Source organism: Poecile atricapillus, chromosome 11, assembly GCF_030490865.1.
Source record: "Poecile atricapillus isolate bPoeAtr1 chromosome 11, bPoeAtr1.hap1, whole genome shotgun sequence".
NCBI lineage: Eukaryota > Metazoa > Chordata > Aves > Passeriformes > Paridae > Poecile > Poecile atricapillus.
Window position 1 is genome coordinate 13,007,533 of NC_081259.1, and position 23,540 is coordinate 13,031,072.

General features: G+C 39.7%; 2 protein-coding genes across 4 annotated transcripts in view; both read right to left on the bottom strand.

Annotated features, from left to right (window-relative positions):
• Positions 1-4,404: 4,404 nt before the first annotated feature.
• Positions 4,405-11,024, bottom strand: RSL24D1 (ribosomal L24 domain containing 1). The gene is made up of 6 exons (XM_058847183.1): positions 10,891-11,024; positions 9,032-9,145; positions 7,446-7,518; positions 6,664-6,727; positions 6,111-6,196; positions 4,405-4,812 (listed from the first exon to the last, which is right to left on the bottom strand). The coding sequence occupies exons 1-6, from the start codon at positions 10,969-10,971 to the stop codon at positions 4,739-4,741; spliced, it is 492 nt and encodes a 163-aa protein (XP_058703166.1). The 5' UTR covers positions 10,972-11,024; the 3' UTR covers positions 4,405-4,738.
• Positions 11,025-14,260: 3,236 nt separating this feature from the next.
• The window catches only part of RAB27A (RAB27A, member RAS oncogene family), a 29,143-nt gene continuing 19,863 nt past the window's right edge, over positions 14,261-23,540 (bottom strand). For all 3 annotated transcript variants that reach the window (XM_058847124.1, XM_058847123.1, XM_058847125.1), the window contains 5 exons: positions 21,486-21,658; positions 19,852-19,937; positions 19,108-19,211; positions 18,286-18,409; positions 14,261-16,613 (listed from right to left, as the gene is read on the bottom strand). In XM_058847124.1, the coding sequence (XP_058703107.1) occupies positions 16,415-16,613; positions 18,286-18,409; positions 19,108-19,211; positions 19,852-19,937; positions 21,486-21,638 (666 nt within the window). In that variant the 5' untranslated portion in view covers positions 21,639-21,658 and the 3' untranslated portion in view covers positions 14,261-16,414. The remainder of the gene's footprint in view (positions 16,614-18,285; positions 18,410-19,107; positions 19,212-19,851; positions 19,938-21,485; positions 21,659-23,540) is intronic.

Genomic DNA, 23,540 nt, shown 5'->3' on the forward strand with positions numbered 1-23,540 from the left:
GCTTAAACAGTTTTATCAGTGCTTGATTTATTTCAGCTTTCTGCTCTCTCTGGTTGCAATTCAGTGCAACCCATAAATAAGTTAGGCTGGTAAAGGAGATTGAATTTTTGAGGCCAGAACAGTAATTGAGGAATTGAACAGCCTGGAGGTTGAAATATCTTCTCCTGGGATATAAGCCTTTGGACCTATTAGCAGCTGTCTATTGCTTTTCCAGCCATGGACACCTATGACCACGTCAACATAAGGACAGATTTACATTTATGTCACACACAGACAGATCTCGTACGTGTGCAGGGCTCCACCTGTTACTCTGAAGCAAGAATATCTCAGGAAATTCTCTGACTAGAAAATCTCAAAACTATGGGAAGGCCAAATTTTCTATGAAGGAAGTCTGCACCAGCTCTGCACAATTTGGTTCAACAGAAAGCTGTATTTTACACTTTTTCCATACTGTACTAGCACTTGTAAAGACTGAAAGTGAAGCCTGAAAGACGGAATTTGTGTATTTGCTGAAAAGCCAAACAAACGAGCAAAACCAAAACGCCGCCATCCTTTCGGTCATTCCCTCAGGATCAAACTTTGAGCAGAAAACCTCTACAGACAACCAAAGTAAGAAGCATGGATTGCAAACCCAACCCCTGACAAAGACAAAAAGAACTTATCTGGAGGCCTCGCTCAGGATGAAGCCAGGGACAGGGCCAGGCCCTCAGGGAGTGCCCAGAGCTGTTTTGGGGTGGCCTGAGGGCTTTGGGCTCCGAGCGCGGCCTGCCCGCTCCTCCTGTGGGCAGCCACGTCTGAATCCCAGCTCCGAGCATGGAAATGGCACCGCTCCCTCCCTCCTGAGCCCGGCATCCCACACAACACACTGGTTCTAAGGACAGCGTGGCTCAGAGCAGGCCGCGGGCTGGCCAGCAGTGACGGCTCCACACACACGGCCCTGCACAGCCGGGGCTCGAAAACTGGACAGTGGACAGTGACAGTGACAGTGATGGTGACTGCACAGTGATAGTGACAGTGGACAGTGACAGTGGACAGTGACAGTGGACAGTGATGGTGACTGCACAGTGATAGTGACAGTGTATAGTGACAGTGGACAGTGACAGTGACAGTGACTGTGACAGTGGACAGTGACAGTGGACAGTGACAGTGTATAATGACAGTGGACAGTGACTGTACAGTGTATGGTAACAGTGTATAGTGACAGTGTACAGCATACAGTGTATAGTGACAGTGATAGTGGACAGTGACAGTGGACAGTGACAGTGGACAGTGGACAGTGACAGTGGACAGTGGACAGTGACAGTCACACCATAAAGGGACTGGCAAAGGGCTGGAACCCTGCTCAGGGCCCTGGGCACAAGGAGCTGAGGATGGAAGTCAGGGAGCAGCCAAAATGTGGTAGCATGAGGCTGACCTCCTCCTCAAATAAAAAACAGCATTTAACTCAAAATAACTAAGAGATTAATTAAAAATAGAAAAGAGGAAATACAAGAAAAAAGAAGTTTTAAAGAAGAATTAAAATCTACACTTCCAACTTTTGTAGTCTGAAAAAAGAAAACAGCTATGCATCTGGGGTTTTTTGTAAGAAAAATGACAGCAACTGAAACTAAAAAAGCATTTGTTAAAAATTGGTTTTGACTATCACATTTGCTCTGATCCAGCCTCTCAGTTTGTTTTGTAGGAAGGCTCCTGACAGCATAAAGTACAAACACAAAATGGGAATAGTTTGTTAGATCTCGTAAATGCCAAGAACACAGACTGTATAATGGAATTTAGCACTATCAGTTTTCATAAATAATTCTTCTGATTAAATATTCATTCATATCACCATCATCATCACTTGTCTTGTAAGTCTGTTCTCATAGGCACCTTGTGCTCTGCTCCTACGAGATCTCAGCACAGACAGGACCGGTGATTGGGATGTGTGACACTAAACCAGGATCTCTTCTGAATAACAATGTGCTGCTCATAAAATGCCCTCTTCCCCAGCTTGCTCTTGGGGAGCAATGGCAGGTCCTGCCTCGCCAGGGACTGGGCACAGCTCAGCCACACACACAGGTGGCAGACGAGGGCTCCCTGTTTGCCTGTCCCCAAACTCCTTTGGCAAGCCACTGTCTGATCTAGAGCTGTTCAAGTGCAGAGGAATGTGTTTCCTTCCTCATACTTGCCAGTATTTATCATGACCACCAGGATACTGCTCAGTTGGATATTTTTCTCTCAAAGTCTTGTAAATAAAATGCAAAATATAAAGAAATTTTCTTCTTAAGCAAGCAAATATTCACCAAGATGCTTTGAGTAACAGTTTCTACTAGAAATGTGGTTGGACAGCCAGCCTCCTAAAAGAAAACCACCACTCCTCTGCAGCTCAGCAGCTCTCCATGAAGGTCTCTGCATGCAGTGGGTTATGCAGAGATGTGCAGAATGATCACCAGCCCCACTTTGTTCAGCTGCAGCTCTTCCCCCCTCCACAACCTTGTGCTCCTGTTGACAGACTAGAGAATGGGACACCACTGCAATTAAATTTTAAAAAGAAAAATCAAATCAAATCACAAGGGCACCTTCTGACCAGGAGCTGCACGTTACTCATGACAAATTTTTTTAAGCTCAACTACCTCCTACATACCACACACAGCCAGCTGCAAGTCTTTGCTTCCCAGAGAAATGGCACATCTGGCAGAGGGATAACCCAGGATTAACCTCCACAGCCCTTGCTTGCAATTGTACCAGTACTGAGGCACAGGCTGAGCAACTCATACAGCTGGCAGGGTTCAGGATTTATGCCTGTAGTATACTCCTCACATGGCTCTTATCTGCTCCACAATGACCACTTCATGTACAAACCTTCATAAGAAAGGGCTAAAAATCCACAGATACACTTCTATAGAGCACACAGACCAGTTAACTATTGAAAATCATTTAAAGATAGGTGAACAGAATGACTACAGATATTATGTAATATAAATTAGTTAAACTCATATAAATTAAAATATTTTACATAAATACTAATAAATAACTAACACTCAATTGGGTTCACCTGCTTTGTCCAGATTTACTTCCCTGTTTATGGAGAAAATTAATGCACTTGCGGAACATCCTGTCTTTAAAATTTAGTAAAGAAAAAAGATTGTATGTAATATGATTTTTAGATGAAGTATCCCACCTCAAAGATGAAGCACACCAAATACTACAGTAGAAAAGGCCATTCAAAAAACATCACATTTCTTGAGCTGAAATGTTAATTAGTACATTTATGTGAGGCTGTACAAATTAACATGCTGTGAGTACCCCCCTTCACAAGCCCAAGCATCTTGGTGTACATATAGCACATATAAATACACTGTATTTATACTGTACCATCTTGTACAGTATGTACACAAATGGTGTGATTTCACCCCATTGACACGTGTTCTGGCCAACTTCCCATATGCTCATATGCTTTTCAGATGGCATTTATATTACAGTTTACAGGGAAAACACTAATATTGGACACCTAAATGTTATCAGCCATCACCTTCTCAGCAAATTTTAAGTGATGGCAAAATTTTAATTTCATTAAAATAAGGAATTCTATATTTATTACTAGAATTGTCACTAAAAGATGTCATTTTCTAAATATCTGAACATAACTCATAAATCAAGAGATTAAAAACTGAGTACAATGTCTATGTCACACACTCCCCAGTGACCCTTATGTAAGTTTAAATAGGACTCTTCTCTGAACTACACAATACACATGTGGGTGGCAGGTATGAGGTTTTCCAGTGATTGCTGTCGTACATATCCAAGTTTGGAAGAGAACTACAAATTATTATTTTTGAGGATAATTAGCATAACATGACAGCAAATACTATAAATGCCTTTGAAAGCTTTCTTTGATCACACTGTTGCAGATAAATAGTTTTAAACTGCCAGCCCTTTATTTCAGTGCTGACAGACTGAATAAGTCCCACCACAATATGCAAAATACTTGTGATTTAGCAGCATTTTTTCCATCAAAATAATCCTTGGAGTCAGGTAAAGTCTCAAGTGTGATTTATTGAGCATCTCCATCTGCCTGATTAGACATTAGATTTAAATTTTGGTGGGTGAGGATGATGGTAGAGCCAACTCCAGACTAGGTGATATTACCATTACTGTTTTCCAAACCTAAGTCCTGCATCAATGGCAGCTTTGCTGCCAGGTGTCAACTGCAATGGAATCCTGGGGTGGGTGACTTAAAGAAGAGATAAAACAAACACTATATTCTTCAAATTGAAAAATTTTCCCCAGGACAAGAATGAAAATAAGTTTGGACCACCCTGGACTAATGAAAATTAATACAACATGTCCCACATTGTAACCATTAAAATAGATTTTTATCAGCTTTTACCACTATGAAAGAACAACAGACAAAGTAAGCAAAGCTCAGGGCCAGCACATTTTATTACTTAATTATTTGCAAAAACATGGAAAAATTATCCAGAAAAAGTGTAACTTTCCAAGGAGCTCATGCTAACTCAAACAATAATGCCTCTTTCTCCATCCTGCTGACAAGGTTTTCTTAAATTGCAGATTTTTATGTACTGCCCAAACTAGTATCCATCCTATTACTTTTCATTAAAAAAAGAATTCCAACTGTAAATGACCACTATTCATTAAAATGTACTTTTCTTCAACTGTAAGCGTATTTCTGAATGTCAGGTGAGGCAGTAAGGAACTGTTAACTGCTGAAGAGATATAAATAGTAAATAAAAGCACTTTAAGAGTCTTCCTCCATAGGCACATCCTCTTGTAGCTTCTGCACCATTTTGTCCTCCAGCTGTTTTGGTGTACCTTCAAAAAAACAAATCAAATTCAACATGTTTCTCTAGACCCAAATAACTGTTTTCCTCTGAGCAATATATGTGTCTGTTCCAGATGAAACAGCCTAAATATTTAGCTTGACGAGTCGTTTACGAGCAAATCCATCAAGCTCAAAGATATTTACGGCTAACCTCCATCACCTCCTAAAACTGTTCTGTTTTAGCAGAAAAGCTGATGCTGTTTTTATGCAAAACCTAAAATGCAGTCAAACCTGTGTTTTCATCTGCTATGACAAACTGATACAGCTGCCAATACCTGGCAGAACCTCGCAAGGGACTACAAAAATTCATTACTTACTACAGATCAATGGCCTTCTCACATTAGTTTTTAAATGAAGATTTAAGCCCTCCTGAATGCTGTGTTGGACAGCAAGAATGTTAACTCTTGATAAGACAACCAACAAGAAAAACAAAGAAAAAGAGAAATCCAAGATTTGGATTTGATTCTCTTCTCTGCCAGTCAAAATTACAAAATACCAAGAAGGCAGCTGGTGTTTGACCAACAGATGCACCACACACTGCTGTGCATCAGTCATTTAATACAAGCAAAGCCAAACACAAAAAAACAATTGAGTTTATTCTTTTGAATTCCAATCTTTTTTCTCCCCTCAAAAAAAAATAAAAGAAAAAGGTGGGGAGCGGATGACAGATTAAACCAAAGTTTAAATATATCCTGACAAAAAATTTAAAATTAAACATAGAACAGACTTCTAATATTTAATAATGAAGAAGCAAAATCACTGGTAATTTTTATAAAACAAGGGCAAATGGAAATGTTTTTAATTTGTCTTCATTATTCTATTTCATTAAATGTATTTTTTAAAGTAAATAATTTATTTAAAATGTGACTTTAGTGAAGGAACAATATTTTCACGTAAGTTCTACACAACTGACAAATTCAAGCAGCAAAGTTGAACTACTGCATTTTATATCATTCAGTGGTAGAGTCTGTTAAGTTCAACTAACCAGTTCAAAGGGAAGACTTAGATAAATGTATTGAATAATAAACACGCAGTTCATGGAGCACCAGGTATTGAGTGCAATTTGAAACACTCAAAATAAGGAAGAGAAAGAATGAATGCAAGACTAGATACATAAAAAAGGTATATTTGATTCAGAACAAAGACACTGCTTACATTTAGTGGCAAGAACTGTTCTCCATATTCAACAGACAAATTAATTTTAAGAAAAATGTACAGGATTATTGATCTGTAGAATGAGTCATTCATCCTAAAACTGTGTCAGCAAACCAGTAAATCAAGTTCTTACCTGCATGGGGAGCACGAAGAAGGTGGATATTCTGTTTGACTTCTTTGATGTCTTCTGCTTTCTGCAACTCTTTGCTCTTCTTTAATCTGAGAAAGGGGAAAATTAGATTTAATTACCTTCAAAGAGGAGATGTGTGCTTTTATTTTAGTGCATGATATATCTCGCTAACGGTATGTATGGGCTGTAAATAACTATGATTATGAGGAAATAAAAGTAAAAAATATTTGAAAACCAATTCAGGAAAGTATTGGATATAAAACCACAAAAAATGCAGCACTGTATCAACTCCTTTCAGAATTTTGTTGAAATTTAAGACTCTTTATACAAACAAGTACTACATTACAACTACTATCCTTGAGTGTCCAAAAGCTACATTTCCTTGGACAGACAATAACACAGGACAGAGCCCACCCAGGGGTGTATCTTACCCCATCCCTTGGATGACTGTGTATATACAAAGGAAATTATTCTTTAAAACCTGATCATCCCATTTCTGGAAAGGCTGTCTAACACACACATGTAAGGGGTTCCCATCACACAAATACTTTCTCACCTGTTCATAATAAATCTGGCTTGGCGTTTTTGCTTTATTTCCTCCACTCTCTTCATTGCATCCACTGAAATAAAGCAGAAGTTGTTTTAAATGTGTTTAATTCCCTGCAGCAGAAAATCCAAGCTGTTTTTGTAAAGCAGCTCTTACCAGTACTCCTATAATACCTAAATACCAGAGGCAACCCTTACACTATATGGAGGAAACTATTCCTTCTCCAAAGAGCAGAATAAGGGAATGTTCTGTACAGAAATGATTACTTGTGTTTTACAATTTATTTATGCTTCCACTTTTGCACCTACACATGATTCCCATAGTTAACTATCACTGCAAAAGACTCTACCTGAAAAAAGATGCAAGTTACCACCTTCTCTTCTGTGGCATTCATTTCCATGAATATAAGCAGTTCTATTTTATGGCAATTGATTCTATGAAACAAACTGATGTGGAATGAACACAACCACAGAAACAACTGCATCAGTGTAAAAAGCTTACACTAGTATCCTCTTAAAAAGCTGGAACATCACTAAAGGGTTTTGAAGATGACAATTCAAAATAAAGGATTTCTGCTCCCCATTTTCAAACCAGTTTCTGAAAAAAAACATGAAGTGAAACTCCACACCTGTTTACAACTCAAACCTCCTCCACACGCTAAGAATTTGGTCATGAATTCAGTAATTTCAAACACAATCGCTACAAGCTGTCAGTATTCTAAGAAGTCTTTTGAAAACACATCCATGATAATTAAAAAATTCAGCTTTTAGTTTTTTCCTACAATGACTCACCAGTCTTGTTCCACAACTCTCTCTGGTACTTCACAGGTTCGTTCCTACGTTTTTCAAATTCGAATGAATTATCCTGTATCAAGAAAAGGTAAATACAGACTATATGCAGAAGCTTATTTAGATCAATACATTCTTACTGCAGCAGTCACTCATATAACTGAATATTTCATGGGATTTTTTTGCCCCCTTTCAGAAGCTCAGTTCCTAGACTTGAATTAGAGATAAATATGAGAAAGAAATTGAGTCGAGTGTTTGGCCTCAAAGTGTCAGGAGCCACAGTGATTTGTCTGAAGAAAACTATTTACCACATCTCCCTCAGCTATTTTCTATTTAGCAAGACAAAAGGAAAAGAGAAAACCCATGTGGAATAGGAAATACAGAGCAGATTAGACAGGTGGAAGGCGAAATTGAAAACCTGTAGATTTGAAAATGTTCGGTGCAGGACAAATAAGTTCTACACAATAGTTTTCAATTTAAGAATAGTGAAACAGTCTAATTTGAAATTGTGAAATATTTCAATCGGTAACTCTGGCATTTGGGACAGCTGCCATCCCCAACCATGCCCCCTCATCCCCATGAGCTCAAGATAAAGGAACAGTTTCCTTATCTTTTTTTTTGCCAAGCACATTTAGCTTTATATCAGTTTTATCTGATATTTTTCCCTGCCCAAAGGTTGTTTTTTATTGAGGTAAAGCTGAGTTACACAACATTAAGTTCATGAATTTGCTTTATTCTTAAAATACATTATGTCTCTCAAAATTGGAACATATTGTCATCTATTTAGACATGCATAAAGTAATTTTAAATTCAGTTATTTTCAAAAAAGTAATTCAACATAACCAGAAACAACTCAAAAGCAAGAAAAACAACTACTGATGATACTAATTAATCATGGCTTTTCAGAGTCACATTAAAAAATAAAAACACATTATTTCCTTTGAGGGATCCACAAAAGGCAAGAAATCGCTGTGTCAGAATGCTTACTAAGTATTACTGTAGAAAAATAGGTAATTAAGCCACAGTAATTCTTAAATTATTTAAGGACTGTCCCACCAAATGTGAATGTATAATATTTTATCATTGAAGCAACTTTGTTTTGAAATTGCATTTGAGGTCTCATGATGTTTTTCAAACATTCCTATCTATCAAAGACTTTTCCTACACATTGTAAACTTTAAAGAGACTTCACAGGAAAATACTTCAGGGGTCTACATAAAGAGACTTCCTAAGGTAACTGTAACTCAGATTATTTGTGCAGAAATACCACTACCGATTGTACACGTACAGAGAGCAGAGGATTTACTGATGGGAAAAAATGCCTTGGACTTGGGAGCCACCACGTGTTACCAGCACAGACACCTGATACCCTGGCTTCCATCCCCAAGGGGGAAGATCCAGGTTTTAATCAAGCTGAATGAACAACTCACTCTCAAGAAACTCTCACATTCTCTTCCACAATCCCTCCTCTCCCCAGCCCATCATTTCATTAAATGACAATGCTTTAAGCCACCTAGCTCAGCCTGTGTGCCATGGGAAGAGATATTTGTGTGTGCTAATATGAAGTGTGAACTAGCTCAGCTCCTTACCACTGTCAGTTCTTTGCCAGCTGCTTTACGGAACGCTTTAGTCCATCTCATCTTTCTGGGATTTCGCTTCTTTTTGAAGTTTCTGTGGCATTTTGATTTGCAGAATCTAAATATCTTAAAGAACGAGGTGATAAAGAAGAAGAATCTTAGTCAAATCATGTTATTCATGCCCCACTGCAAGTGTGATATCTAACACTGAGGTTACTCTAACACTACTGCTCATTAGAAATTTTATTCAGCTTCCAAATGCTGATATTTTTACAGAAAATGCAGCTATTAATAAAAATAATTTCAAGCACTAATATTGTTTTATCATTATAATGTCATTTTCACAGCTGCCAGGGTTAAGCACAAGTACTTACAATTAAGCTGATTATACATAAAATACACCTGGGTTTTGAGAATTATCATCAACAAAAATAACCATAAACCAAACCTATAGTATGAATAAACAATTTTCTACAGCTGCCAGAACTTTTTAGATACAGTACCATCCTGAGAACAACAAAAATTCTCACACCTTTCATACTGAATGCAACACACACACAAAAATGTCTGTTTTCTTGGATGCAGCCTTAAGCCCCAAAGATTACTCTGCAGAAGTCCTAAGCACATTATTTAAGTCCTGGACTGAATTTACTAGAATCTATTAAAGGATATGAAAAAACGTTTCAATTGGCCTTTTTCTTCTTTCCCTATCTTTTTACATATTTTACTGAATACTAGACTCTTCACTTAAAAATGGTCAGAATTACATGTTATTCATGAGGTTTTGAAAACCCTATTTTTCTACAGCCATATCCTCCTCCCCATCTAATAGTCAATTCTAAAACAAATGACCAGAAAATATGAAACTTTTAATTAAGGCGATCATCTTCGAACAGCTTTTTTTTTTTTTAAACACTCTTCTACCACGTTTATTCACCTCAACGCAAACACACCTGCCATTGTATTTTGCCTTTTCACAGATTATGCCTTCACAAGTGATGTATTTAAAGCACTCCGGGGCGGGCGCTGTGACTCATGCGGGCGGCGCGGCCCGGCCGGGATCACTTCTGACGTCCGCGGCCGAGAAGGAAGCGATTTGCGCAAGGCTCGCTTCACGCCGCGGGCTCCGGCGCCCCGCAGCAAGGACAGGGAGCGCGGCAGAGCCTGGGAACCCATCCACAACATTCTGTGTGCAAACCTGTCAGGGCCCGGAGCACGGAGCCCGCGCTGCTGTCACAGCCCCAGCGGGCCGAGTCACATCGCAGCCCGCGGGCCCCGGGCCGCTGCGCCCCCCTGCCCACAGACCAACACCCACCTGCCGCCACCTCAAGACAAAGTCTGAAAATTAAAGGGTGAGGATTCTGCATTGCTCTGCGAAGTGTATTATTTCTTACTAAACACTGAAAACAAATAGTTCAGCCCCCACTCTTGCCGACGGCCACAGCAGATGCCAAATTACTGCATCGCTCCAGATCCTTACATTCAAATATCAGTAGGACGTGAATGAACAGAATTTAGAGCTGGAACGGACCCACGGGCAAGGAGGATTACTGACTCCAGCTCTCAAGCAAGTGGCTCGTACAGGGATCGAACCCGCAGCCCCGTGGTCTCTGCACCGTGCTCTGACCGACTGCGCTCATCTCGGGCTCCCGCTCGCCCGCACGGTGCGCGGACCCCGGCAGGGCCCGGTGCCGACCGGCAGCAGCGGCCGCGGCCGGGACAGGGGCTCCGGCTGCGAGCGCCCCGCGTGAGGCGCGGCCGGCGACACCGAGCTCCCCTGGGGCCCGCCGGCACAGGCCGGGCCGGCGCGGGGAGCGGCTGAGGGCACGGTGGGGAGAGCGCTGCCGGTGCCGGTGCCGGGCGGGCGGTACCTTGCAGTCGTTGCGCACGAACATGACACCATGTCCCGGGTAGATGGGCCCCGAGCAGAAGTAGCACTTCTCGATGCGCATGGCGGCGGCGGCGCGGGCGGAAGCGCGGCCCAGCTGACCGGAGGCGGCGGCGCGGGGCGGGCCCGGCTCCCGGAGCGCCGCTGCGCCCCCTGCCGGCCCCGCCGCGCCCGCCCTCAGCCGGCCCTCACCGGAACGGGGGCCTGGATTCTGGGAATCCGGGAAAAATTGTGTTCCGAGGGCGAGAAGTTAGCGAATCGGTACTAAGATAAGGATAGACAGAGTAACAAGGAAAAGAAAGGAAGTTAGACGTAGATTTTTAAGTCTACAGCTGATTTCTGTAAAACTTGGGTAATACTTTCTGTGCTGTTTTCATATCTGTAAAGTCCAAAATCTAAGCAAAATTTGAAGTTCTGTCTAAAACCAATGGTTCTGCACACCATATAGGTACCTATTACTCTTTCTGTTCCCTCTCCTAGAGTTACCTGTTCATTGTTAAAGGATCTAAATCCTAGGCCCTGTACCTTCCAAGTTGTTTGGAGTTGAAGAAGGTCTTCTCTCTATTCTTCAATTGTACGATGCTGTCCCAGCTCTGAGTGTGACGTGCACCTAATCAAATAAGTCTTTACCACTACAATTCCTACCTCTCTATTTAAAATAACTACCTGAGTATCTCGTGAAAAATCCACGTGTTGAATAGCATGTATCTCTAAAGCAGTTTTTGCTTTCTGGTTTCTGGAGCAACAAAAGAAAGGCAGTCAGCTTGGTGCGGTATTAAGAAATATCAGTGGAAGAAAGAAAAATTGCTGTAGCACAGGGGAGTCACCTTATCAGCACAAAGGCTGTCTCCAGTCTTTCTGAAAACCAGACCTGAGCCACGTCTAGCGCAGGAGAGCTGGGCTGGAGCACAGGACTGGGCAGGATGTTAATGACTCTCACACTGCCGGCAGAGCCAGGGCTCTGTGCCTGTGACAGAGGATGGCAACCCGGGAGATAAGAGAAAACGGTAAAGACACACACACAATCCAATTTTACGAGGGAAGCTATGAAGACAATTTTACAGCTAGAGGCAAAATGAAATTGTAAACAAGTTTGCTTAGGTCCAGGGCTGTTCTCATTTTTCAGTTTGATCACTTTGAGTTTCCTGCCTATGCAATTTTTTTTCCCCATGGAAAAATATTTATTTAACTTTTCCTGGCAGGACAGCTTTTTCCTGGCAGAGCACTGCACTGTGAAATCTTTGGTGGCTTCTACTGTTTAAACAACTTTGAATTACAGACTGTCACCAATATGTCCAACAGAGATAGGATGTGAATGCACAGTGATAATACAAGTATTTACCATTAGATTTTCACCCCAGTCTTTTTCTCACATCAGAACACTAATCTCCTCTACAAGCCATTATGCTGTAGATTTGAAGTGATTGTTCCTGACTAGAAGGCAATATAAAGTGAAGGTTGCTGGTGACAGAATCCAGCTTAATTATAAAAAAAAACAATATGTACTTCTACTCCATTAATATTTACAGACAGAATTTGGTATCCAGCTGAATCCAAGGTATCCAAGTGGCTCATTTGTTTTTGACACAGATTACTACAGCAAGAATTGTGTCACCAAACATCTCAACTTACTACCTTAAACTCATAGCAAAGCTCTGATCTGCAAGTATTTACATACTTGTACAAGTTCCCTAGTAGAAGTAAAAGAACTGGTCATACAGTTATATGAAAGAATAAAGAACTGTCAGGCAAATGCACTTGTAGGATCAGGTTCAGAGATATATGATCATGTTGGGTGGAAGACACTTCTGGAGGTCATCTAGAGCAAAGCCCTGCTCAAAACAGAACAAATTAATACCAGGCTCAAGGCCACATCCAGTTTAGTTTTTAGTGTCTTCAAGGATGGAGATTCCATAACATTCCTGAGTTCCTGTTCCAATTTCTGACCACATGTATGGTGACCTTTTCCCACTATTTACTCTTAATTTTCTAGAGAACGTTTCTCCCTGTGCCCTCTGAGTTGGGTCTGGCTCTACCCATTAGAGTTCAAGATAGCAGGAAGGTCTCCCTTAGATTAAAGCTAAACAAAATCTGCTCTGTCTCTTCCTACCCCTTGTGCTCCAGCCCTCTGATCTTTGTGGCATCTCCTGGACTCACTCCAATGTGTCAATGTCTTTGTTCCACTGAGGTGTCCAGAACAGGGCACAGAACTCCAGTCAGTCTCATAATTACTGAAGATAAGGAAAGAACAACTTTCCCAACCTGCTGCCTTCATTTTACAAGTGCAGCCCTGGATACAGCTTGGCCTTCTCTGCCACAGCAGCACACTTCTGCATTTTGGTCAGCTTGCTTTGGAACAGGATGCTTATCCCCTTATCTGAAAAATATTTTTTCAGCTAGCACTACTGCATATGGTTATTGCAGCCCAGGTGTAAAACCCAGTGACACTTGACACTTGCCCTTTTTAAACTTAATTCAGCTCATTCTTTTGCCTGTCAAGGAACTTCTGAAGAGCAGCAACATCGTCCAGCACATTATAACCTACCTGGTAACAGACACTGCTCTTGATGGAAGCGGTTACTCTGAAAAATTTGGCTCCTTACCTTTGTAGAAGCAATAAAGCTGACAAAATGTATTGTTTGATTCCCTTTACTCTGAACATGTGACACGCTCAGATGAGCAGCATTCTGCCTATCTTATGAACACAGAACTGATGTCTCCATTGTCTCCTCTGGGTTTGAGCTCCTCCTGCCATCACCCAGCATTCACCAGGCCATGTCTGACTGGTTTGGTCACTGCAAGAGAGGGTCACCAAGAAGTACCTCGACCACAGCACAAACCTTGGACACATCTGAACAAAGAATCCCACAACACACGGGGACAGTGCAGGACACAGACTGACACTGAACCAAGACAACAGGAAATGCTACAGTTCAGTTCAACAGTGCTGGCAAAGTTCATATCAGGAATGTTTAACTATTTTACATTACAATAAGAAATCCTGGGACAATCCATCTTAATGGAAACGCTTTCCAACTTTGTGCAATTGCAGATCAATGTCTCCATCTGACACTGAATGGAAACAACTTTTCTTGAAGTAACAGTTTCACATCACATAAGAATTCTTGTTTCTTTGTTTCTTAAAACCAGTACCAATTTAGTAAGAGCAGTGTAATTTACTGACAAGAAACATTTACTGTGATCTCTCATGAGAGTTTAAAAGGGAACAAAAGTTTTGTCACACAGTAATTTTAACAGATAAATTTTATGGCACATTTCAAAAGCTGACATCAAAGCAATTTTATGTAGATCCTCTTTGTGAGTAGTTACAAATAATAGGCATGACACAAATATGACAGTTTCAGTATTTAATATTTAATATCCAATTTAAACATAAGTATTCAAAAGGAAATATTTTTACACTATTTCAGTAGTCACTTAGCTCGATAGCTGGTTGCAATAATCTTTAAAGATTTCAGGAACTGGATGGAGCTATAAGCACAAAAACTCCCATTATAAGTTAATGCATGACAAAGTTCCATTGCAACCCCCTGAAAAGCAAAGAGTTACATTAAAAGAAATTCAGACACTGAAGTACACTGAAATGTATTGTGTCTTACAGCAGAGTTTCTTACTCTACTGGTCAGAAACATGATGGTAACTTCAAAAGGCACTCTGAATTAAACTACAGTAACTCCGGTCTACAAGCATTTTAGAAGTGGAGTAGAAAAAACCAAAACCCTATACTCATATAAATTTCTTTTACTTCTGTCCTAGCCCCAGAGCAGTCAAATTATATTGCACTTTTAAAATATTCTGTGTAGCTGTGATAAAAATCTAATATTTACACATTGTGTTTGTTAAAGAACAATGCATTACTGTGTAAAACATTTTAAGAACCGAGTTTTAACACTTATTCTTGTATTAATTAATATAACCAGAAGCTACATCAAATATTTTTTTCCTTAGATCCTATTCTAGAAACATTTTTGGTCCTTCCTTCAAAAATTTGTTATGCTGTAATTCATGTTCATAACTGGTATCAATACTTGCCTGAAATTGCAGTAGTTAGAATATTTAAATAAATAAATACATAATTTCTAAAGAAGCAATAGCTTTGGAGTTCTGTAAACAAGCTGCTGTGGCACATCTGTAACAAGACTCAATTTGGCATGTTATGACTTTAATTGGCAATACCTTGCAATTATACAACCTCTGCCAGGGTAGAAAACAGTTTGGTAGGCACATCTTATAAATCAGTCTGGGCAAAAGCCCAAAAAATACTGATTGTTTCCTAGGTCATACGAATAAATAAACATGGTTAGAGTAATATGATCCACTGAAACCAAAAATTACATTTATGTGATCGGGGGGAGGAGGGTGGGGGAGAAAAGTAACTATTCTTTTTAAAATAAAATCTAAAAGAAAGGAACAAGCTATAAATGACTATATGATAACCAAGATGTTCAGGGCACAAAGGTTGGCAGAATAAAATGAGCATTATAAAGTCATAGAAATACTGATCTACAGGACTAGTTTCTTAGCTGCATCTCACCAGAAGACAATAATCATTGATTTCACAATCCAAATTTGAAGAAACATTCTCAATCTGTGTTTGGTAAAACAAATTCAGTGCAAAGCACCAACTCTGATAACATTTTCCTGACATCTAGGTTGCCCTACATTCCTTTTAAAACATGAGTAGCAATATGAAAGAAACATAACAGATGTACAGTTATGCCGTTCACATATAAACTTACATGCATGTTCTAGAAATTCAAATGATGTCAGGAGGTCTCATAGGCTGCATTGGATATATTTCATATAGTACAGTTGTAGTTTACATGTTCAATGACATGACATGCCCCAAGTGCTCTGTGTGCACACCCCTGTGCTTCTCTGGAGCTTTTTATTATGCACTGAAGAGCTTCCTTTGGTTTTCATCACTGAAAACTGATGGATTAGAAGAGCAAGGAAAAACTACTCTCAGGCTTTTGTGGAAAACACAGGATGTGCTCCTTAAGATTGTTATTCATTGGTGAAATGATTAAAAGTTTCTGTTTAAAACCAAGAAGCAAGTTGGTTATCTTGCTGTTTGGAGACACCAAGAGCTGTCACAGTATCTAATCTGAATGCCTACTCTGTGTAGTTAATGGAGACTGCCAAGGGCAACTGCAAACCCTTCAATTCAGAAGCCAACCCTTTCTGGCTGCCTGTAGAGACATGTTTCTGAATTTGGTAATGAAAATTCCTTTCCACCCCTTTCCCCCCAAGTAGAAAATTAGAGGAACATCCAGTGCTAAACCAAATTAAACATCTGTCCCACAACTAATAAACTGCATACCTTACAAGTGAAGATAAATGTTGTTTGAGAGAAAGCAAATAAAAATTTGTATCAAGAATTAATATAGCTCATTAAATTACTACACAAAGCGATTTGTCCCAAAGTTAAACAGGTAAGCTGCAACTGTACTGTATCATACACATTAAAGTTAATGGTAACTGGGCTAACAGCCACATCTGCCTTTTTCTTGCTCCTCATTCAGTTGTTCTGTAGAGCTGTGCCCATTGGAGCGCACCACCCCTTCAGGGATCCAGGATTTATCCACACATCGTTCCATGCGCTTCATAATGAGGTCAAGCAGAGTTTCAATGGCTTTGCTTACATTATTCCCATTTGCTGCACTGGTTTCAAAATATGGTATTCTGCAGGAGACAAAAAATATAACCTGACATCACACAGTTGTCACTCATGGGAGAAAAAAAATACAGTATTACTGCCATGTACATAGAACTCACACTAAGACTGTCACTGCTACTCCATAGCAGAGAGACACTAACTGCTCAGTGGTCTGAAATGCAAAAGAAATTAATGAAATGGCTAACTGTAGGTAGGGCAGAAGGGCAAATGTTAATGGAGTCCACAATTTACTGAGGCACTTGTCAGCATGATTTCCCAAAGTTGTGCTCCTGAAGTCTTTCTTAAACTCTGTTCCCACAGTATCTTAGTGTGTCTGTGCAGGTTTCTTACAATGTTTCAAATATATCACATACCTGCATGAGGCCCCTCCACAGAAGGGGATATTCACTATCTCACACTTTAGTTACCAGGAGATTGTTCACTGCAGCAGGATTCATCTTGCCTGCCCTTAGGAGAAAAGTGATTCCTAGCAGCCATCCAGTCTCACCTCTACAGCGCAGAGAACTTTGCAACTGCCTACAGACTGGATGTGACCCACAACCTTGACTTCTAGCTCACCATTCCTAAATTAAGTTGCATTTTCAGCCACAAAGATAAATACTTCATAAATTATTTTAAGAAGTCACATGCAAAAAGATTCAAGATATGATTACATGCCATCTGCTGCTGTTTAAAACTTCTTGCTCCTTCACAAGCAGCTGGTTAAAGTACCACACATACTTGCTGTTGTCTGACATGGACTTCAAACAAGTATTTTCACAGGAGAAGGAAAACCTGCACTAAACCCATTTCTCTCATGGACAGATTGCTTCTGATTTGGCTCCATTGATTCTTTGAGGCCAAGGCAAGCTAATTTGTGCCTAGTAAACATCATGACAGCAGAAGACCTGCAGAACAAGGCAGCTTATGCTGAGAAGACAGTGTTCACATTATACCAGTCTTGTGGGCTTTACTTTGGAGCAGAGTTCTACCCTATCTCTCCAGACTAAAGTGGCTGGAGCACATAATTTAACTTAGTTTTCATTTGAGAAGGAATCTGGTTCATGTGCTAGAAAATTGCTCCACTATGTGAATTAAAACACAACAAATCCATCAGATTATTTCCTTCAGAAGTGTGTTTCTGAGTCTCAGTGAAATGCAAATGTAGTCCAAAGATAAGCCCCATGAAAGAGTTAAGGGAGTATAAAAGTACAAATTAATATCTGATAGGAACAAAGATTTCACATACTTCCTTCAGAGGCACACGGCCCATGCCTGTCAGGAAGGGGAAGGGCAAGGCTACTCTGTCTTCCTACTGGTCTGACTCAGTTTTCAGACTCCCAGGGAGCCTGTGAGAGTGCAGATGCCTCAGGACAGGTAAGAGCAAAGAAGTGACCCCGTTATTCACCTGCCTCTCTTGCTAAATTCTCTCTCTTTTTCAGAATGTTTGTGAAAATTTACACTGTTTACTGCCAAGCAAAGATTAGCCAATCTCCAGTGCAAGATTATTGCAGTACTAAGTACTTACTTTTAAGCAATGCAGAAAATATTAATCTCAGACAGAAAAAAGGGTATCATACCAGCCAGTTAAGCAAAATGCTTATTCTTACAATAACCTGTCAGCATACAGAAAAAAGCATTACAGAAAATATCTCATTCTGCTCTGAACACAGCAATAATTTGAAGAAAGTTACTTACCCATATTTTTCTGCAAGTTCCTTTGCCTCTTCTTCCTTCACCATCCTTTGGTCCTCCAGGTCACTCTTGTTTCCACATAACACAATGTCTGGGTTTTCACAGTACGCATGCATTTGTAGCTGACCTGGCAGCACCAACATGAAGAGCAGTCACAAGTCACTGCCACACACAGCTCCCTAGAGCACTACCACAAGCCAAACTTGTTCTCTTCTGGCTCACAGCACCTCTCCACTTGCACTGAGGAGCCAGAGAACAGGTGGGCTTCCACTGTCACATACCCAGTGAAAAAGCCAGGGAAACAGAAGCCTGGCAAAGTTAGCACAGAAATTTATGTATTTGCAGCTTAAGGAGTTACACTCACTAAGCATCTACAGTGAGCTGCCAGGAAAGGATCTACTTCCCTCTCCAAATGGATGATGCAGTTTGGGAATTCCTTTGCCTAGATATACCAGCCAAGTAACATTTGCCTTCCATTAAGTTTTGCTGACAAAGCTTCAGGTAAAGTCAAAATACTCTTGCATAGGCTTCCCACACACTTAAATTACTGAACAGCAGCAGAGCCAGGGAGAGGATATTGTCTCAGCTTTTTCTTACATAGGTTAAGATCCAAGTTCAATAGGCAAAGCTGAATTTCAGGTGAGCCCTAGAAGCCATCACTAGCAGCTATTACAATTATGAATACAACATTTACATTCTTTTACTGAGAAAGCCATAAAAACCAGTATTTTAAGTTCTAATTCTCAGTGAGACTTTGTATTTACGAACACAACCCTCACTCCCCATTCCACCCATGCAAAGAAAGGAAGAAAAAAAAAGCCATACTTATCCAGTTCCTGACATTCAGAAAGCTTTGCTCATTTGTCAGATCAAAGAGTAGAAGAAACCCCATGGCATCTCTGAAGAAAGCTGTAGTCAAGCTACGAAACCTAGACCAGCAAAGTGAAATTAATTTGCTCATCTGACAAGTTACTTTGAAAACATAATTGCTTAGAAGAACTGAGGTAACTTAAGACTGAATGAACCAGAAGGAAATATTCATGGTTGTTTTACTGAGGCAAGGATCATGTAAGAAAAATTGCTAACATTACTGTGGCCTAATCAAGGCCTAAGGTGTCAAGGAGACTTGAGTGTGAGAACTTTAACAGTCTTCTACTATAAAGCATGCCTTGATCAAGATTCAAAAATTAAAACAATAATGGAATTCTAACTTTGAACAAAAATTTATGCCCTATACACACCAGTCCTTGAATTTAAGACTTTAACAACCACAAGAATGCTAATCTTTTGATTGGCCAGTAGAAAAGGATCCTTTGAGATGCTTTTGCCTAAGACCTTTTTATTAAGGCCACAACATATTTACAGAAACTTAAGAGAGTTTTTAAAAGACAAACTTTAAAATTAGCTCTATGCATTGGCTATGAAAAAAAAAAACAAAACAAACGTAAAAAGCAAGAATTACAGGTTTTGTGTTCTATAGTTGCAAATTACAGTTAGAATTGAATGGGTACTCATATGAAGCTTTCCACTGCTGTTAAAGTAAGCTCCCATTGCCATCTTGAGCCATACCTTTCCTGCCCTGCAGTGTCCCAAAGCTGAAGATGGATTCTCTGTCCTCTGCCACCAACACCATCTGGCCCGTTGGGTCTATACACCTGGAAAAGGCAAATTTTTGCAAGACTGTTACCAGCCCAGCTGCCACAGAACACAAAATAACTGACATTTTAAAGTCATTAAATGCAGCAAAAATAGCACTGCTGATGCATGGATCCCAACTACAACTCAATCCTATGCTTTGTAAGACAAAATTTGTATGAGATGCATTTTAATATTGCATCCAATTAAATATTTTTTAAAAAGGGTAAAAGTGAAACTGCAAAACCAGTATCCAATAGACTATGTATGCCAGACAGATATTTAGAGCCAAGAGACAAGACTGGTTTTAGTATTTTGACTTTCTGAATTTTTTGCTACCTTACATCATGTTTAAAATAAAATATAAGAAAGCAACAATGCAATCTGTCAATGTATTTGTAGTAGTAGCAGAACCTCATTAGCAAACAGAATACACTCTCTACTTAGCTGCCAAAATGCTCCTGAAAAATTGCTGAGGGTAGATCTTATCAGATCACAGCTTATAAAGCAGAAATTGGATGCTAAAAATAAAAGCTGAAGAGTTTTCTCAGCATGAAAAAATAAATAAGGGCATCTATTAGTCTTGGAAGGATTGGATAAAAATAGATTAATTTATTGTTTAGAATGCTTCAACTTAGGTCATCTTCTTTACCTTCAAATGTCATTGTATCTAAGATTACAAGAGCTACAAACATATCTTTACAGATTCACAAATCCAGCAAGTTTATGTATTACAAGGTTCAGGCTCTGAAGCCTGAACCTTATCCTGAGTTCTCAAATATGCTGATCAAGTAAACCACCATGTTTACAATCCCACAAAAGGAACAATTACTTATTCAAGAGACCCATTTGGCATTCAACTAAGATATTTAGTCCTTGAACTACTGTGGTGCATGTCATGCACCAAAAACCAGTCTGCACAATGCCCATTACACCACCCAGATTTCTGGACACCGGAAGTCATCAGGCTACAGGGAAAGACATTTAATACCTGCATATAACAACAAAAACCTTGTGCCAACTCCATTTCTCAGAGCAGTAAGGATCACCATCCAATTGGTTATGATACTCTAGTGCTCAGCTCATATCACAAGTACATTTGCTCAGTTTAACAGCAATTCAGGTGTTGAAAAAAGCAACCTTATATTTCATAATTCTTCTCTGCTAGAGGTGACTGCTTAGGAAGCCAGATCAGCTGCATGTACCATTTCATCCATATGTTTAAAAAACTGCATCTTTATTTAGTAGCCATTTCAGTCCATACCCAGGAAAACATTTTAGTACAGAGTTCAGTCCTTCCTTGAGAAAGGAGTTCAACAGTGAAAGTGCTACTCCAGGTAGTGTGTGCACAAGTTACAGAGTAACACACGCGTCAACACCCACTGAGCAGAAAGAAGGGGTTTCTTAGAATCATCTCTTTAACTTTTGGGGAAATGGGTCTGTACACAGCAATGACAAAAATAACCAGATCAGATGAGGCCTTCACAAAATGAAGCACACAATAACACTTATTGCAGACCTACACACAGACAGCATTTTCAAGTAGCACATTCTTCATACAAACTCACCACTCTCTTTTCCCGAAAGTCAATGCCCACCGTTGTGATGAATTTGGAATTAAATTTGCCATCTGTATATTGGTAAAGAAGGCTGGTCTTTCCTACCCCAGAATCACCGAGTGCTAGGAACTTTATGAGGTAATCGTAGTCCCCATCAGACATAGTGAGAGTTCAGGCGGCACCTTGAAAAGCAAAGCAAAAAGGAATAGTTAGTCCAGAGCTCTGCCAGGGTTCCTTCTGATAAATGTTTAAAATACAAATCACTCCCTGAACTACAAAGCAGCCAGTGGTGGGGCCAGTTCTGTGCTCCTTTACACTGACTTCACTTTAAACTCTCAATTATACAAATTACCAATATCAAATTCAGCTGTGACTGAAAACATGCATCTTTAGTTTTATTACATTCCTCTTCTTGGAAAGGCAAGGCAACATAATTTTAGCTTCTCCAGGCAAGACAGAAAATCAAGGTCAAACTATTCAAGGTATCTGGAACATAAACTGCAGAACTGTTTTTAAATCCTCATGGAAGCTGGCAAAAGCTACTTAATTGTACTAGCAATACAATTCTGGTCTCATACTCACTATGGCATGAGTAATTGTCTATTAGTAGCTATTTTTCAGTCTTGAATAAGCTTTTTCTTGTTGAGTTTTTTGTTTTGAGGAAGAATCTTCTGTTTTTAAAGTTATTATTGTGATGCTAGTTAGCCATTCAAACTAAATCTTGATCCTGAATTGACTAATTAAACAAACACACATTTTTCCCATGGCTCATACACATTTAAGAAATTTCTCTCTTTTTGGTGCCCTTGTAAAAATAACCATATTTTCTATAGTCTGATCTAAGTGCAGGAACAACTAAAACGTGTAACAAAAATCAATGGCAAATTTCACATGTACTAGAAAAGCTGATGTAAGTTCACTTGGCACTTTCCTTTTGAGTAGCTACTGAGCCTCTCCTCCCCCAAAACAAACAGTAGAGAGCTGCCTTGTGCTGTGTTCAAAGACATGAACATGAAAAGATAAGCCTAAAATAACCACTCTAAAAGCAACAGAAAACTGATATAAAATTGCCTCTTACGAAGGACAGAAAAAGATGCCAAAAATACAAAAAACAGATGATGAAATAAAATTTTAAAAGAGTCAAATCTGCTGTTTCAACTGTAAGTATTTTTGGAACTACTTGTAGCTTGAACTAGATAAAGTTATTAATTTAAAGCCAAACACTGCAGCATTTTGCATCAACGGCAAAACACCAACTGATTTCTTGAATATCAACTCTCAGCTTGAGGTCTGCAACAAACTGTGTCTCCAGCATGTGGGCGTCAATCACCACCATTCTGCTAAAACCGTAACTATCTTTAAAGCTTCACCTTTGTAATTGTCCCGCTCTTGGTTACAAGTCAGAACTGTGACTAGTTGATGTGGCCATACATGGCTTACTAAAAAGCAGAAACTGGTTAGATTTACCCCAGATATTCTCCAGCTGAGGAGTCAGTGGAAAGCAGCTGACACTTCTCCCTTTTTGAAATGCATTGAAGTCTCCCTTTCCCAGCCAATGTATATTTCACATTATGCCATCAATGCCAGTAAAAGCTTGCAGGAAAGGGGTTTAGCTGACAGAGTTCACGCTCACTACTACACCACAGCCAGCTAATTCATGTTGTGTTTCAACCAAAGTTTTGCAATACAGTAGAAGACTGAAAGGGAGAGCCATGCAGCAAGAGTTATCAGTCAGCTTTTTAAATAAATGCACCACAACTGCAGGACTGCATCCACCATGCAGGTCTGAAGGAGCAGCATATTCAAGTAAGCAAGCTGAACAGGCAGCCCAAACACTGACATAAGAACATTTTCAGAAGGAATTATGAACCCTGATCCATTAGCCACACTCACGTGTACCAGCAAAAATAATTTTGGGGGATTTGTTTCATTTTTTAAATCCTCTCCCCTGTTGGTGAAGGAAAAAAAAGTCAAACCACATCACCTACCCTGTAGCTCTACCAAAGTATTTTCATTGAAATGTACCAGAAAAAAAGAAAAAATATTTTAAGAAACAGAGACAGA

What these genes read in the sequence shown, in the direction of transcription:
- RSL24D1 (XM_058847183.1), bottom strand. Translation starts at nt 10,971, where the DNA reads ATGCGCATCGAGAAGTGCTACTTCTGCTCGGGGCCCATCTACCCGGGA. An exon ending in TCGTGCGCAACGACTGCAAG is followed by an intron (nt 9,146 to 10,890) that starts GTACCGCCCGCC and finishes TCGTTCTTTAAG; the next exon opens with ATATTTAGATTCTGCAAATC. An exon ending in GCCAGATTTATTATGAACAG is followed by an intron (nt 6,197 to 6,663) that starts GTGAGAAAGTAT and finishes CCCCTTTCTCAG; the next exon opens with ATTAAAGAAGAGCAAAGAGT.